General features: G+C 36.0%; 1 protein-coding gene across 2 annotated transcripts in view; it reads right to left on the bottom strand.

The window, feature by feature from the left end:
• LOC127838273 (cytoplasmic polyadenylation element-binding protein 2-like) overlaps nucleotides 1–15,893 on the bottom strand; it is a 73,968-nt gene that overhangs the window by 17,379 nt on the left and 40,696 nt on the right. For both annotated transcript variants that reach the window (XM_052365899.1, XM_052365900.1), the window contains 2 exons: nucleotides 7,411–7,529; nucleotides 5,441–5,555 (listed from right to left, as the gene is read on the bottom strand). In XM_052365899.1, coding sequence (XP_052221859.1) covers nucleotides 5,441–5,555; nucleotides 7,411–7,529 — 234 coding nt within the window. The remainder of the gene's footprint in view (nucleotides 1–5,440; nucleotides 5,556–7,410; nucleotides 7,530–15,893) is intronic.

The following is a 15,893-nucleotide window of genomic DNA, read 5'->3' as shown; positions in this document are numbered from 1 at the left end:
ATTCCACAAATTGCGGATGGCACAATTATATGATGTAATCATGTAATGTTTTGTATAGAAAGGGCAATATAATTGTGTTGTAATCTCTATGGAGAGACAACAACCATTTTGTAGCTGTTGATAAAAATCATAACTCAGAAAACAGACACATACTCAGAACAGAGGCTGGTAACAATGTGAAATTCCTTGAGAAAGATAATATAAACTCATTGAAGCCAGACAGAACATCAGGAGCTCTTATAGAAGAAATTAAAATTCCAGGCATTAGATAAGTACCTGCTGAAGACCCTTGGGGTGCCATGGACTTAATTGATTGGAAGCTTTTAAAAATGACTGCAAAATGCTCAGGGAAATCACACAAGGCTGAAGAAAATCATTCTAAAAATTATTTATCAAATAAAAAATTCTCAAGGGCGCAATAACAATGTCAGATATTTGGAAGACAAATTCACAGTGGGAAAGTTTAAGTAAGTAGGGACATTTGCTTCAGATACTAATTCTATGGAAGCAAACAGTTTGCAATTTGGGAGATTTATACAGAGGATTTTTGGCAAACAACTTTCTTCCTGGAATAATTCACTTGAATTAAGAGGATATGCCTTTTCCAACTGAGAAAATCTTATTTGAATTGTATTTTCAAAGTACTAGGAAATATGACCAACTGTGAAACCTTTCAAATGATTCGCCATGATTGTTGGCCATGTATTTACACATTAAGTGATTGGGACAAAACAGTGGCCAAGAATCTTGTTGTTGAGATTTTTGTTCAGACAGCTAAATATTTCAGTCAATAGCAATTTAATATGCAACATAAACCTGAAAGTTTGAGAATATTGACTTGTGTATGTAAAAGCAATGAAAAATTACTTTGATAAAACCTTACCACATCAACATAGTAATTTGAACAAGTTGATAAAAGATTTTAAAAATGTTATTTTTACTAAAACGTATGTAAAGAAAAACTATCGTGGCCAAGACATCTGTGATTTTTTTCACCATTTTGCAAATGGGGCCAGGTCCCTTTAGATGGGGTAAAAATCTGTCCTTTTGACTACAATTATTGGGAAATGAATGCTGTTGATTTTATGCTAACAAAAACTTTAAAATTGATAATAAAAGTGATTTAAATATTATATTTTCTAAGGTTCAACTTATAGAGATTGATTTTGAGATGAATGACAGGTTTACTGTTTAGACTTATTAAAAATACCGTAGGTTTCCACGTATAGCGCGCAGTGTTTTACCTCCAAAATTCAAATTAAAAAGCAGGTGCGCGCTATACATTGATACAACGCTATCATGGCTGCTAAATTGGTAAAAAATATGTTGTGTAATCGTAAATCATCAAAATGGCCGCCATGTTTTTTTCCAGAAAACTACCACCCTATAATCATACAGACTGAGGGGCTATTGTCAAAACAACAAGAAGTCGCTACTGGTAGATATGAATGCGGTAGAAGAAGTTTTGGTCAAAAATAAATTTGTTTGAATAAACTTGCGGACATTTGTTTGTGTTTTTACACTTCTTTATTGATGAATTCCGATGGGGATTGTTGTTGACATTCCGGAGAGCAGGCAAGGGTAGGTGCGAACGAGGTCTTTTTTGCGGGTAACGGTAGGTGTGAAAGGGGGTCATTTTGCACTGCGTAATTGGCAGATGTTATTGAGTAATATGTGCCACGACTTGTTAAGACGCTAATTGACATTTGAGACACTAATTGACACTTGAGAATGTGAAGATATGCAATTGCATTTTGTGTGTATAAATATTTAACGTTCAACAGTGGTGTACCTCAACAACTGTATCCCTGTCTCACATAGACATTCAAATTTACCGGTAATGCCCATGATTTCCCCGAGGAAAAATCATACGATGTAAACTCATTTTTATTTTCTCACGTTTTTCACGAAATGCACGTGGACTGTTAATCTTTTGCTAGAAAATTACAAAATTGTCAGAAAAGTATAGTGCTATGCAACCCATGCTCCTAATCATAATGACGCTTCCTATTTTGAATGCTTTATTAAGCTTTCCAATGCCCCGGATTATTGGATTGTGCAAGAGTAAAATGGCGGCCATTTTCGGTCCGATTTGGTGGTTTTATTGTCTTTAAATATTTTTTTTTTTTTTTTTCCATGTTTGCATTTAAAAAACAGCCTGCGCGCTATACACGGGAGCGTGCTATAAGTGGAAACCTACGGTATATTCTTGTTTGAAAACCTTCAATTGGGAATTTTAAGGTCCCATTTGGGAAAAATATAAACTTTTTTCAATTGGGAATGAGCGCTGTACCTGACCCAAATTTGAACATCATTTCTCTTAAAACCTACTTTCATTGATGTTAATGCTTTACCTGTATAAATACAACTGTTACAGTTTGTTGTCTTTTTATTACAAACAATGTACACTAGTATAAAAATGCTGGCTTCCTACTCTCTGTTCACATTGGATATTTCCTCAAGACATAAAAATTACATGGCAGTAAACATGCATTAATATTGATTCAGTGGTTTGTAACAGGCTGGTTGTGAAATATTTAATCCTCACAATAATAATTACATTTCCTGTTGGCAACAGCCTGTGCTTCCTACATTAACTATATTTAATTTAACCCTTTGCATGCTGGAAAATTTGTCGTCTGCTAAAATGTTGTCTGCCAAATTTCTTAAATTATTATTTTCTTCAAAAAAAAAAATCAAAGAATACTATCAGAATAGCAAACAGTTTGAATCCTGATGAGACGCCATGTTCTGTGGCATCTCATCTGAATCCAAACTGTTTGCAAAGGCCTTCAAAATTTGGTTCCAGCACTGAAAGGATTAAAAAACTGTTTTATACATACAGTAAAACTGCTTTAAGAATGCATTACAATCAAAAGTTCAGCATTTTCTTTATCATAGCAAAATGTTGATGTATAACTTGAATACACATTCCAGTGGCATTTAAAAGGAACAATTGTTTAAGTAAATGATATATTACATTTGTAAATGAATCAATGGATAGAAATGTATTGAACATGATTATGACTATATGAATAATTGGTAAGCAATTTCTTCAGAGAATGTTTCCATGATTTATGATCTAATTAGCACATAGTCTGTGTTTTAAACTATTTAATAGTTAAATGTAATTGCTTTCATAATGTCAAAAATAAAATATCAATAAAATCAATCCTTTTAGTATGCCTGCATTGACAAATAACTCTCAGTGGTATAAATGTGGTCTCATTTTTTTCTGTAAAAATGAATCAGATTGACAAAGAAAAACAAAGATACAAAGATGTATTATTATATTTTAGACACCAAAATTAATGTACTAAAAAAAAGCAGAAAACATCATGATTAAAAAGTCAAACATTATACAACATATTAGTTCCGGTAAAATGCAGAGAAGAAGCTATTCTATTTATTAAGTTTTCAAAAATGGGGAAAGGAAGTATGATTACAAGAAAAAATCAGATAACTGCCACCTTCCTTAGACATATATAAGGCTTGGCATACATAAAAGAAAGGCCCAGGCAGCCTCGTCCATATTTTTTCGAAGCTTTACCAAATACATCACAAAACTATAGGGCAGTAACCTGTTATTCTCCATAACACATATACCGTGTCTCCCCATTTTGTGCCGATCAGTAGTTTTAGAGTACTTTATCAGTAGTTTTTAGTTTAGTTTAAACCTATTTATTTTAGCTCGATTGCATTGAAAGCCTGAGGCTTATATAAATGCTCTTGAGTCCGTTTCCTGGGCCTAGAACCAGTACTTGGTGTCTCTGGGGGATATCTAAAGAGCAGACACCCTATCCATTACACCACGGCCACCTTTAAGTAGTATTTAGTACAAGTTTGTCAGTAGTATTAAAAGCCCATAAAACACGTGGTTTACACTACAAAACCTGTATTTATTATTGTAACAAGAAGCAATACTTAAAATTAATGCAAAAAGACATTTAAATCGGAAAAAGCAGTTTTTTTTATTTCTGAAGATTGTCTTTAATGAATCAGAATACTAGACTGGATATTTAAATGTTCTGCAAAAAGCTTTCTTTTACTACATACTAGTTCAAGTCAGTGTAATGTTTCAGGACAATATTTAAACTGAAAATATTGAATTTAGATATAGAAATTAATGATCGTTCTAAGGATCCACACAATTAACATGATATTATACGACACCACGTCAATCTTTCACAATGACATATAACAATTGGACATTACTATCATAAGTTCATCTATAGGGCATATACCTTTTGCGATCTTTGAATCTTGAAACATCTGTTTTAGTGTCGAGAACAACTTATTCACAGTTATAATTGGAAAGTTCATCTATAGGGCATATACCTTTTGCGATCTTTGAATCTTGAAACATCTTTTTAAGTGTTGAGAACAACTTATTCACAGTTATAATTGGCAAGTTAAAGTCCGCCACTAGTTCACACATTAATACCTCTGCTTTTACTAAATCTGTAAAATAAGTTGGCTTCATTACAAAACTCTCTATTGCTTGTTTTTATCTTTTAACTTAAAAAAGTCCTGATGATTTTTACTTTGGACGTGTCTTGTGCAGTTGTTTAGTCCTCGATGGGCACATGAAAAATCGCAGCAACAGATATTGCAATGCAAGAAGCATTCTCCTGTAGAGAACGGGTGAGGCATGAATACGTTTCTGTGACGGTTGTCTTAAACTTTTGATTATTCTTTTTCTTTTTACAGTCAATAACTTCATTATCTTCCAAATTCAATTTTCGCTTGGAGCTGGTGGACGCCATTCATCCAGGTATCGATCGCTATCAGATGTAATAAGCGCCTATTGACAATGATGATCATCTAAGTACAGAAACGTAATGATTTGAAGGAAAGAGACGAAAAGAGAAAAATTACCCGAAAAAAAAACGGAAATTGATTTTTTCAAGGAAAATCGTACTTTTTCGTCGCCTATCCGTATTGCGGAATTTCGTCTCTAAATTTGTAGAAACTACTGCGAATCCGTATGAGTAAACAGGTCTGCATATAACACAATCATTATGACCTTTTTTTGCTTAGTTGATGTAATATAAAGACTGTCAAGAGCCTCCTTCAATATGACCCCAATATCACAAACACCACCGTAAAGATGCATTTATCTCATTAATTCATAATACAGCTAAAACAGTCCACTTTTCAAACCGTGCACAGCTTTATTAACTAAAGATTTCAACAACAACAACAACCCCTTAACTCATAACTACGCAGATACTAACTTTGACACATTTGTATTCCCTAAGAAAATCTTGTTACATTTTTACAAGATTCAATTTCTAATAGCTTAATTTCCAACAAAGAGATAATGATGAGTAGCAAACAGCATAAAACCTTAACAGACTGCTAGTTACTCATGGTTTCATGCTGGTTGCATATAGCCATTTTCACTTTGCTTGTGAGTGTGAATGGGTTTGATACCAACCTGCTCGTAGAGGCCTCGGTACCCCGCCCACAAAGATGGTCTTCCTGGGGTCAAGGGGCTGGGAACCATCCATCACAAAGTCAGAGTCACTGAGGTTCCATGGACGAATCTGAACCTGCAAACAGAGGGAACCAGTATACATTTTGATTTTAATATTAGTTTTAAATGAAGTCTCTTGTTACAGAAAATCAATTTGCAGCAGAAAGTGTTGTCTCTGATTAGACTGTGCTGACTGACAAATCTGGACCTACAAACAGGGACAAGTTATAATTGAAATTTTATTTATTTTTTGTTAAAAATCTGAGTTTAAGCTGAAAGTTTTGTCCCTGTTAAGCCTTGGAAAACACTTCAAGCATGTGCAATAAGCCCAGTTGTTCCATTTTTGAATCTAAACCTACAACAGGGACAACCAGACTAAATTTGACCATATGCATTCAGTTTATTAATTAAACACATTGGCCACATAAATTTGTTATTAAGCCTCACTCTGGGAAAACAGGGCTTAGTTCATGTGCGTAAAGTTACGTTCCAGATTAACATGTGCAGTCCGCACAAAATAATCAGGAACCACATTTTCAGTTGTAATTGTAATTTCTCTTCTCAGAAAACCCAGTTTAGGCAGAAAGTATCTTCCAAGATTAGCCTGTTCCGATTGCACATGCAATTAGCCCCAATTTCCCATAACGAGCCTAAATTTCTATTGTTTTAAATGTTTAATTGGATTTTTCACAGAATTCAAAATTTTTGCTGTCATATTACAGCAGTGAGCCAACCAACTATAAGCTGCTTTAACAGTGTTATGCACATACTTTTGCCACTAACTCACAACTGACCTACTCAAATCAAGAAAACTTCTGCTATAAATCATCTCATGACCATTACAACCACACTTTATGTGAAGATAGAACCCTCAATCCTCTGACTTGTATTCTGGAAACATCTCTACCAACTGAGATAGCTGAATCATTAATATTTCAGTGACAACTAATGACACATATTATGGGAGGATAATCAAATCAATTAAATTACTTAAACCTATGATTAACCTCTGACATTATTATGATTAACACTTTGGTAAGCCATTCAGAGATCTTGAACATGCATGGTTTGACCGATATGTAGTTTAAAAGATTTGTTCACTACCAAAAGCGTTAACAGACTTTATTCTAGGTGGTCATAGACATTAGTTATCAATCTTAAAGCATGTCATTAATTCATCAGAATGCTTCATTGCTTAACTTAGAGGATTTGTTACATTTACAGATTTAACAAACCTGTTAGACACTACATGTATGTCCTGTTTAGTTCCAAGCTTATCAGAAATTTGGAAAATCTGAACAACATGCATGTTTGTTACCTTTTAAGGTTTAATATTTCTCGTACGACAGTGCATTTGTCAGTGCCAAAATATTTTTTAGAAATTGCAATTTTTGTAAGCTATGTCTGGACTGACTGACAGGTTTTGCAGAGTTTGCCTTGGCTTTCATTTGAGTCACACTTTGGGGCAACGGGGCTTAACTCTTTCAGTGCTGGAACCGAATTTTGAAGACCTTTGCAAACAGTTTGGATCAGATGAGACGCCACAGAATGTGGCGTCTCATCAGGATCCAAACTGTTTGCTATTCTGATAGCATTCTTTAAAAAAAAAATGAAGAAAATGCTAATTTTAGAAATTCAGCAGACAACATTTTAGCAAACGACAAATTTCCCAGCATGCAACGGGGCTTTATGCATGTGCGTACTGTAGTCCCTGATTAATCTCAGGGACTACACTTTTCACTGTTAAGCATTTTTTTACTTGAAGAAAGTCTCTTCTAAACAATAATCCAGTCCAGGCAGAAAGTGTCATCCCTGATAAGCCTGTGCAGACTGCATAGGCTAATCTGGGATGGCACTATACGCTCATGCATTAAGCCCAGTTTTCCCAGAACAAGGCTCAATTGGTTCTGTTTGCATTGCTTTCCACGTACCGGCTTGTTTTTCATGGTAGGGCTGGAGACGCACCAATACAGCTTGTCATCATCTACAATGCACGCCTCTATGAGGCTCTGGACGGAAACCTCGTCTTGGAACAGCAGGAAAGAGTAGCCTAAAATGGAGCAAGATTGCATAAATGAGCTTAAAAGGATTAGAATCAAACAAGAGATGTGTTTGTCAGAAACACAATGCCCCCTATTGCGCCGCTTTGAAGCAATAAATTTGACCCTTTACCTTGAAGGATGACCTTGACCTTTCACCATTCAAAACATGCAGCTCCATGAGATACACATGCATGCCAAATATCAAGTTGCTATGTTCAATATTTCAAAAGTTATTCCAAAACATTAATGTGAGGTCAAAATTTTGATGACAGAATGACGGACAGACAGGCCAAAAACAATATACCCCCGATCTATCGATCCGGGGGCATAAAAATTATAGCAAAAAACAAAAACAACAGGTATCATTAAATGGGCATTGTTGTGGGAAAACTTGATTAAATGCATGTGCATAAATAAGAGTCCCAGATAAGCCTAGGCAGTCTGAAAAGGCTTATCAGGGATGACACAATCCGATTGTATGGAATTTTTCATTTAAAGATCTCTTCATTTCCTAGTGAAAGTCAAGTATAGGCCAAAAGTGTCGTCCCGACAATACAGGCTTATCAGGGATGACACTTTAAGCACATGCATTAAGCCCAGTTTTCTCCAAACAAGGCTTAAATTTGCTTGGCAGGATGAGATTTAACATTCAATAAAATATTAGATCTAGAGAACTGTACCCTGTTGCTTTTGTGTCTGTTTTCGGTACCTTTTGAGCGTTTAAAACAAAAAGTGAGATGTATCTTGAAATTGTATATGTTTTTTGTTAATATTCAATGGTATTAATACTAGATTGCGAAGATATATATGAAATTAAAACAAGGCATTTTTATTGATTTGGGGCCTGCCCTTCCTTTGGGGGAAAAAAATTGTTGATAAAACTGAAACAAGAGGGCCAAGATGGCCCTAGTTTGCTCACCTGAGAGGAGTCGGTTCATTCAATCTTAACCAAATGTCAAACTTGACCTAGATATTGTCCAGACAAACATCCTGGTCAAGTTTCATCATTATTTCATCTGAGAGTCATGATCAATGTACCTATGAAGTTTCATGATCCTAGGCAAAAGCATTCTTGAGTTATCATCCGGAAACCATTTTTTTAAGTTGAGTCACCGTGACCTTGACAGCCATTGTTTGGCACTGTGACCTTGACCTTTGACCTAGTGACCTGATAATCAATAGGGGTCATCTGGGAGTCATGATCAATATACCTATGAAGTTTCATGAACCTAGGCATAAGCGTTCTTGAGTTATCATCCAGAAACCATTTTACTATTTCAGGTCACCGTGACCTTGACCTTTGACGTAGTGACCTGAAAATCAATAGGGGTCATCTGCAAGTCATGATCATTGTACCTATGAAGTTTCATGATCCTAGGCATAAACATTCTTGAGTTATCATCCAAAAACCATTTTACTACTTCAGGTCACCGTTACCTTGACCTTTGACCTAGTGACCTGAAAATCAATAGGGGTCATCTTTGAGTCATGATCAATGTACCTATGAAGTTTCATGAACTTAAACATAAGCGTTCTTGAGTTATCATCTGGAAACCATTTAACTATTTCGGGTCACCGTGACCTTGACCTTTGACCTAGTGACCTGAAAATCTATAGGGGTCATCTGCGAGTCATGATCAATGTACCTATGAAGTTTCATGATCCTAGGCCTAAGCGTTCTTGAGTTATCATCCGGAAACCATTTAACTATTTCGGGTCATCGTGACCTTGACCTTTGACCTAGTGACCTGAAAATCAATAGGGGTTATCTGCGAGTCATGATCAATGTATCTATGAAGTTTCATGATCCTAGGCACAAGCGTTCTTGAGTTATCATCCAGAAACCATTTTACTGCTTTGGGTCACCGTGACCTTGACCTTTGACCTAGTGACCTGAAAATCAATATGGGGTCATCTGCTAGTCATGATCCATGTATCTATGAAGTTTCATGATCCTAGGCATAAGCGTTCTTGAGTTATCATCCGGAAAACATTTTACTATTTCGGGTCATCGTGACCTTGACCTTTGACCTAGTGACCTGAAAATCAATAGGGGTCATCTGCGAGTCATGATCAATGTGCCTTTGGAGTTTCATGATCCTTGGTATAAGCCCTCTTGAGTTATCATCCAGAAACCATCTGGTGAACAGACGGACCGACATGAGCAAAACAATATACCCGCTCTTCTTCAAAAGGGGGGGGGGGCATAATGAGAAAACTGCCCCCCTCCCAGCAGCCATGTTATTTAACTGAACGGAACCATTTTTGAACTTAACTCTTGTATCAAGGAAAAAATGTTCTGAGCAAATTTCATGAAAATTGGGCCAAAAATGTGACTTCTACTGTGTTCACATGTTTTCACTATATACATATAGAGAAAAATGCCCCGCCCACTGGCGGCCATGTTTTTCACCGATCCTGACCATTTTCAAACTCGTCCGAGATATCAATAAAACAAATGTTTTGACCAACTTTCATGATGATTGGGCAAAAATTGTGACTTCTGAAGTGTTTATAAGTTTCTCTATAATAGCCAAATAGGGAAAACTACCACTTTATACATATAGAGAAAAATGCCCTGCCCAATGGCGGCCATGTTTTTTTACCGATCTCGACCATTTTTGAACTCGTCCGAGACATCAATTGAACCAATGTTTTGACTAACTTTCATGTTGATTGGGCAAAAAATGTGACTTCTAGAGTGTTAACAAGGTTTCTCTAAAGCCAAATAAGGAAAACTGCCCCGCCCACTGGTGGCCATGTTTTTCAACGGATCGGAACCACTTTTGAACTCAACCAAGATATCATTAAGACAAACATTTTGACAAAGTTACATGAAGATTGGGCATGAAATGTGACTTGTACAGTGTTTACAAGATTTTTCTTTTTGACCTGGTGACCTACTTTTTGACCCGGCACAACCCAGTTTCGAACTCAATCGCGAGTTCATTGGGACAAAGCTTCTGACCAAGTTTCATGAAGATGGGACAAGAAATGTGGCCTATAGAGTGTTTACGAGCAAATGTTAACGGACGGACGGACGGACAAAGACTGGTCACAAAAGCTCACCTGAGAAATCAGGTGAGCTTAAAAGGGGAAAATAATTGCTAAGTTAGCTTGAAATTTGGGGAAAATTGCGTCATTTTAAAGAAATCTCTTAGGGAAAGGGGCCTATATAAGGCCCTTTCTGAAGAAGGAAAAAAACAAGTGTTGCTGACAAAAACTTCTTACATTTAACAAATATTAAGCAAATTAGTTGCACCCCTGGATTGTCTGTCATTCCACTATGCCGCTTTCAATCAGCAACCTGTAGCTTTTCTTACCCAACGTCTTTTTGCTATTAACACAATTACCAACCTTTGTTTCTTCATTTCTTCTTAAATAAAGGATTAAATTACAGGCTTTCTCTAAAATCTAAGAGCCTTACTTTTTGTGCCCATTTAGAAGTGGAACCCTGCTTGTTTCTATCCCAAATTGAGTTTTGCTTGAAGGTATTACAGGCCTTTGAATATCAGGGCAGCATTATACTTCACAGATAATAAATAAATCATATATTCATGCAAATGAAAATGTATAATTGTTTTTTCACAGAAAAATAAATCTTTTACATGACTAACTGGAAAATTTTCTAAGAAATTAAGTCCAAAGCACCTATGAGCAAGTGAATTAGTATTTGCGAAGGACAACAAGCAAATTCGTAGAATTGATATCCCCCGCAACATATGCTTTGTTTGAGGATGGGTGCAAATCGGACAGATGAACATACTGACAGATGGACGGACGGACGGAGGACAATAACTCAAAACTAAGACAGAGGAAGGTTCTTGAGCCTTCAAAATTTATTTAGGTGAATTAATAAGTCGTGCGTTTTCCACAAAAACATTCAATTTTAATATACACTCAATTTTCAGAGCGTTGCTGAGTGAACACAACATCTGTTATGTTGAAAAAGATATGGCTCAGGACACAAAAGTGCCTATAGTAAAAAGCATTTTTTTCAAGATACAAAGGGCCATAACTCTGGTTTTAACAGATGGTGTACAATGCCATTTGGCGTGAATCATCCTCTTATGCTTATATATACTCATACGAAGTTTCAATGAAATATGCCAAAGCACTTCCAAGATATGGCTCCGGACACAAAAGTGACGGACGGACGGACAGCCAGACACGCCAAAACAATATCCCTCCGCCTCTGGCAGGGGATATATACTCATACCAAGTTTCAATGAAATCCGCCAAAGCACTTCCAAGATATGGCTCCGGACACAAAAGTGTCTATAGTAAAAAGCATTTTTTCAAGATACAAAGGGCCATAACTCTGTTTTTAACAGATGGTATACAATGCCATTTGGCATGCATCATCCTCTTATGCATATATATACTCATACCAAGTTTCAATGAAATCCGCCGAAGCACTTCCAAGATATGGCTCCGGACACAAAAGTGCCTATAGTAAAAAGCATTTTTTCAAGATACAAAGGGCCATAACTCTGTTTTTAACAGATGGTGTACAATGCCATTTGGCGTGCATCATCCTCTTATGCATATATATACTCATACCAAGTTTCAATGAAATCCGCCAAAGCACTTCCAAGATATGGCTCCGGACACAAAAGTGCCTATAGTAAAAAGCATTTTTTCAAGATACAAAGGGCCATAACTCTGTTTTTAACAGATGGTGTACAATGCCATTTGGCGTGCATCATCCTCTTATGCATATATATACTCATACGAAGTTTCAATGAAATCCGCCAAAGCACTTCCAAGATATGGCTCCGGACACAAAAGTGCCGGACGGACGGATGGACGGACGGACAGCTGGACGGACGGAAAACGCCAAAACAATATCCCTGCGCCTCTGGCGGGGGATAATAAAGATACTTATTCTTCAATATGAGAAACCCAAGGAACTGTCCATCAGTAGGAACTGATCAGTTGTTATTTGAAATATTCTCATGGGACAACCTTCATTTTGCCAATAATGAATAGACAGACATTAAACAAATTGGCAGAAAAACAGAGAGTCTGGATGCAATAAATGCAAATTCCTTTTCATGATCTATAATTTATATTGGGTTTGACAATAGTGGTAGTGGGAATAAATTATGCTTGTTTGTATTTCTGGTCAGAGTTTTTCCCAAAATTTCTAAGAATTTATGAATCTATACTCTTCGGTGATATGTTATTTTCAGGGATAATTAATTTATATTTGAACATACCTATAGCAAACACGATTCAAGAAAATGAAACAAACAAGAGATGTGTTTGTCAGAAACACAATGCCCCCTATTGTGCTGCTTTGAAATAAATTCTAAAAAATTGACCTATGACCTTGAAGGATGACATTGACCTTGAACTTCCACCACTTAAAATGTGCAGCTTCATGAGATACACATGCATGCCAAATATCAAGTTGCTATCTTCAATATTGCAAAAGTTATTGATAACGTTAAAGTGTTTTTTTCAGACGGACGGACAGACTGACATACTGACGGACAGTTCAACTGCTACTGGGGGCATAAAAATTGTTTTTCAACAGTTTGCAGTTTTGACTACATACAATGATGTAATATTAAATTATTTTTCCTCATATCAGGGCTTGACACTTACTTTTTTAACCTACTGACCCAAAGGACCACCAGCTTTCAGAAATTACTGGTCCTCCAAGATTTCAAGTGGTCCGACAATTTCTCTGTTATTTTACTTAAATTTTAACTTACTTTCCGGACTATCCACAATGTATTTTGCATTTATAATAAGAAAACTATACTATCTACTAAACTATCTCAATATGATATCCCTTTCATATTTCGCTGTACTTCAAGCTTCTCTTCATTAGTTTAAGTTTTTTAGGCGTAGGTTCAACCACCCCCCGAATGAAATTTTCCGCATCTCGAAAACTTGTAATCTTGAAAATACACACGTTTACTCTCCCGAAATATCAAAACATTATTCGGCGCCCTCCAGTAAAAAATTCTTACTGTAAACAAAGTATATTCTGATGGTATTAAGATCGATAAAAATGCTGATTATTCCTGCTTGTTCAAAATAATAAATACCATTTTGTTCATTTCCTGATCCGAACAATTAAAATTTTATGTTAATTTGTGTATCGATCACAGCCAAGTCCGGAGACATTTTCTGGAGACATTTGCGGATCGCAAATCTTTTTTTTTTATGCGACAACAGGTTTTTGTCATCCGGGCATCTAGAAAAATTGAAATTTCCAATATGTTGCTACACTGCAACGCCGATATATCGCAGACCGGTATATCGCGCTGTCCAATATATCGCGCTTTGGCTATGGCTCCCAAAAATCCGACGAGCATAATCACTAAAGGACATGTTTTAATCTAAGAATTCGCTAACTTAAGCAAAAAACCGGTTCTAGCTAGTATTAACACCCTAAATTTCGCGGCTTACTATGGCAGGCTGTCAAGTGACCTTTTTTAAAAAAGTAGGAAAAAATAGGAACTACTTTTGCAAGAAAAGTAGGAAAAAAGTAGGAAAAAGTAGGAACTTTTCCCTCAAAAGTAGGAATACATTATACTTATTTTTTAGACACAGGTCCAGGAAACATAGCTTGAAACAGAGCAGGAGTGCCATCACATGTTCTGTATGGATACCCACTTGAAGCTACCTTAAGGGCCCAGAAGATTTCAGCCTTTTGTACCTGTTCCTTAATTGTGTGATGGATGTACTTGCATACAGATAGATTTATCCTCACAACCCTGAGAGCTGCTTGGCTTTTGGGCACTTCCAAACAAACGCTTTTGTGAATTATCATGCATGTATTTCATGTTTTCCTTGTGTTTTTATCCATCTGCATGACTTATAAGTTGATTAGCACCAGAATTACTCCAAGATGGACTTCATTCAGACAGTACAATATCTTGCAAACTCATTGCCGGTATCTCTCTTGCACCATGATCCCAGTGTTTTTCCACTGTTGTCCAACTTCTCCATCCATGAAGGGTTAAACTTTGTTTTCCCACTAGGAATTTTAGCACTTATAGTGTATCTATGATAATTAAGTTTCAAGCAAAGCTACCCTGATAAAGAAGTATACATGTAATTAGATGCTGTTCATTTTGGTGTATCATCAAATAAGTGGTTAGAGGTCTTCTGTGTATCGATATAAAAATGGTAATTATATTGTGCATGTTATATCCTTAAGCAGAAGACCAAATTTATTTAGTGATACACCAACTTTTTGTACAAGATTAATACTAGTATATAAAGCAGTGTAAATGCTCTTCTACAGCTACATTGTGAAACCTTTAAATTGACAATAGGGTGCAGTTATAATGACTTAAGTTACATTCAAAATGACTGGTCATTGCAGAGCAGATTATGCAACTGGAGATAGGACCTTATCACCTGACATCTTTTATGACAGCATTGATTGGGCAATGAAACAGTTGCACTACATTGTTTATTCCAGTTTCAAATAATGGCTTTTACATTATTGATGACTTTGCGGGAGTGTAATAATGCCGTTTAATAATTTTAATACTTCGCTTTAACACCTTGAAGTTACCTCACTAGCTATGGCATCATTAGACAAGAATTGTGTTTGTCCCAAACACAATGCCCACTATTGCGCAGCTTTGAAATAAAATTTCAATATATCATTTGGCAGGTTTAGAAATTATCTCCCTTTTAAAGCTTATTACTTCCCTTGGATTGTATTTTTTAACTTTTTACCTTAAAGGATGACCTTCACCTTTCACCACTCAAAATGTGCAGCTTCATGAGATACACATGCATGCCAAATATCAAGTTGCTATCTTCAATATTGCAAAAGTTATGGCCCATATTAAAGTTTTCGGACGGACACACACACACAGACAGACAGACAAACGGACTGACAGTACAACTGCAATATGCCACCCTACCGGGAGCATAAAAATGTATCAGGGCATTTAGGCTCTGTGCATTTATTTACTAAACATGATGTACCTATGATATCAATAGAACATCATATCCGTTGTCATGTAATACAGAATTTATTACATTATATTTGTAAATGATGAAAACTCAGCAAAGCATCAGTTTTATCTTTTTTCCAATAACTTGTGTAATAAATTCCATATTACATAACCACTCATACAATGCATGTATCTCTATTTCTCTACATTCCAAACAGCAATATCATGTAAACATGCATAAGGTTTGGTCAAATTGTTGTCAATGGAAACAAAATAAAACTGGAATAAACAATGGGTTCCCTCAGCTCTTGCATCACTGGGAACTGTGTAAGGTAGTGAAGTCTGCAGTGTACAAATGCTAAGGAAGTAAACAAGGCACTATTGTTACTTTTAAAAAAAACTTGTCAATAATTTTAAAAGTTACATAACAAATAAATA

The sequence above is a fragment of the Dreissena polymorpha genome, chromosome 7, assembly GCF_020536995.1.
Source record: "Dreissena polymorpha isolate Duluth1 chromosome 7, UMN_Dpol_1.0, whole genome shotgun sequence".
In the NCBI taxonomy this organism is placed as follows: Eukaryota; Metazoa; Mollusca; class Bivalvia; order Myida; family Dreissenidae; genus Dreissena; species Dreissena polymorpha.
Note: the sequence above shows the minus strand (reverse complement) of the source record. Positions and strands in the feature narration are given on the sequence as shown.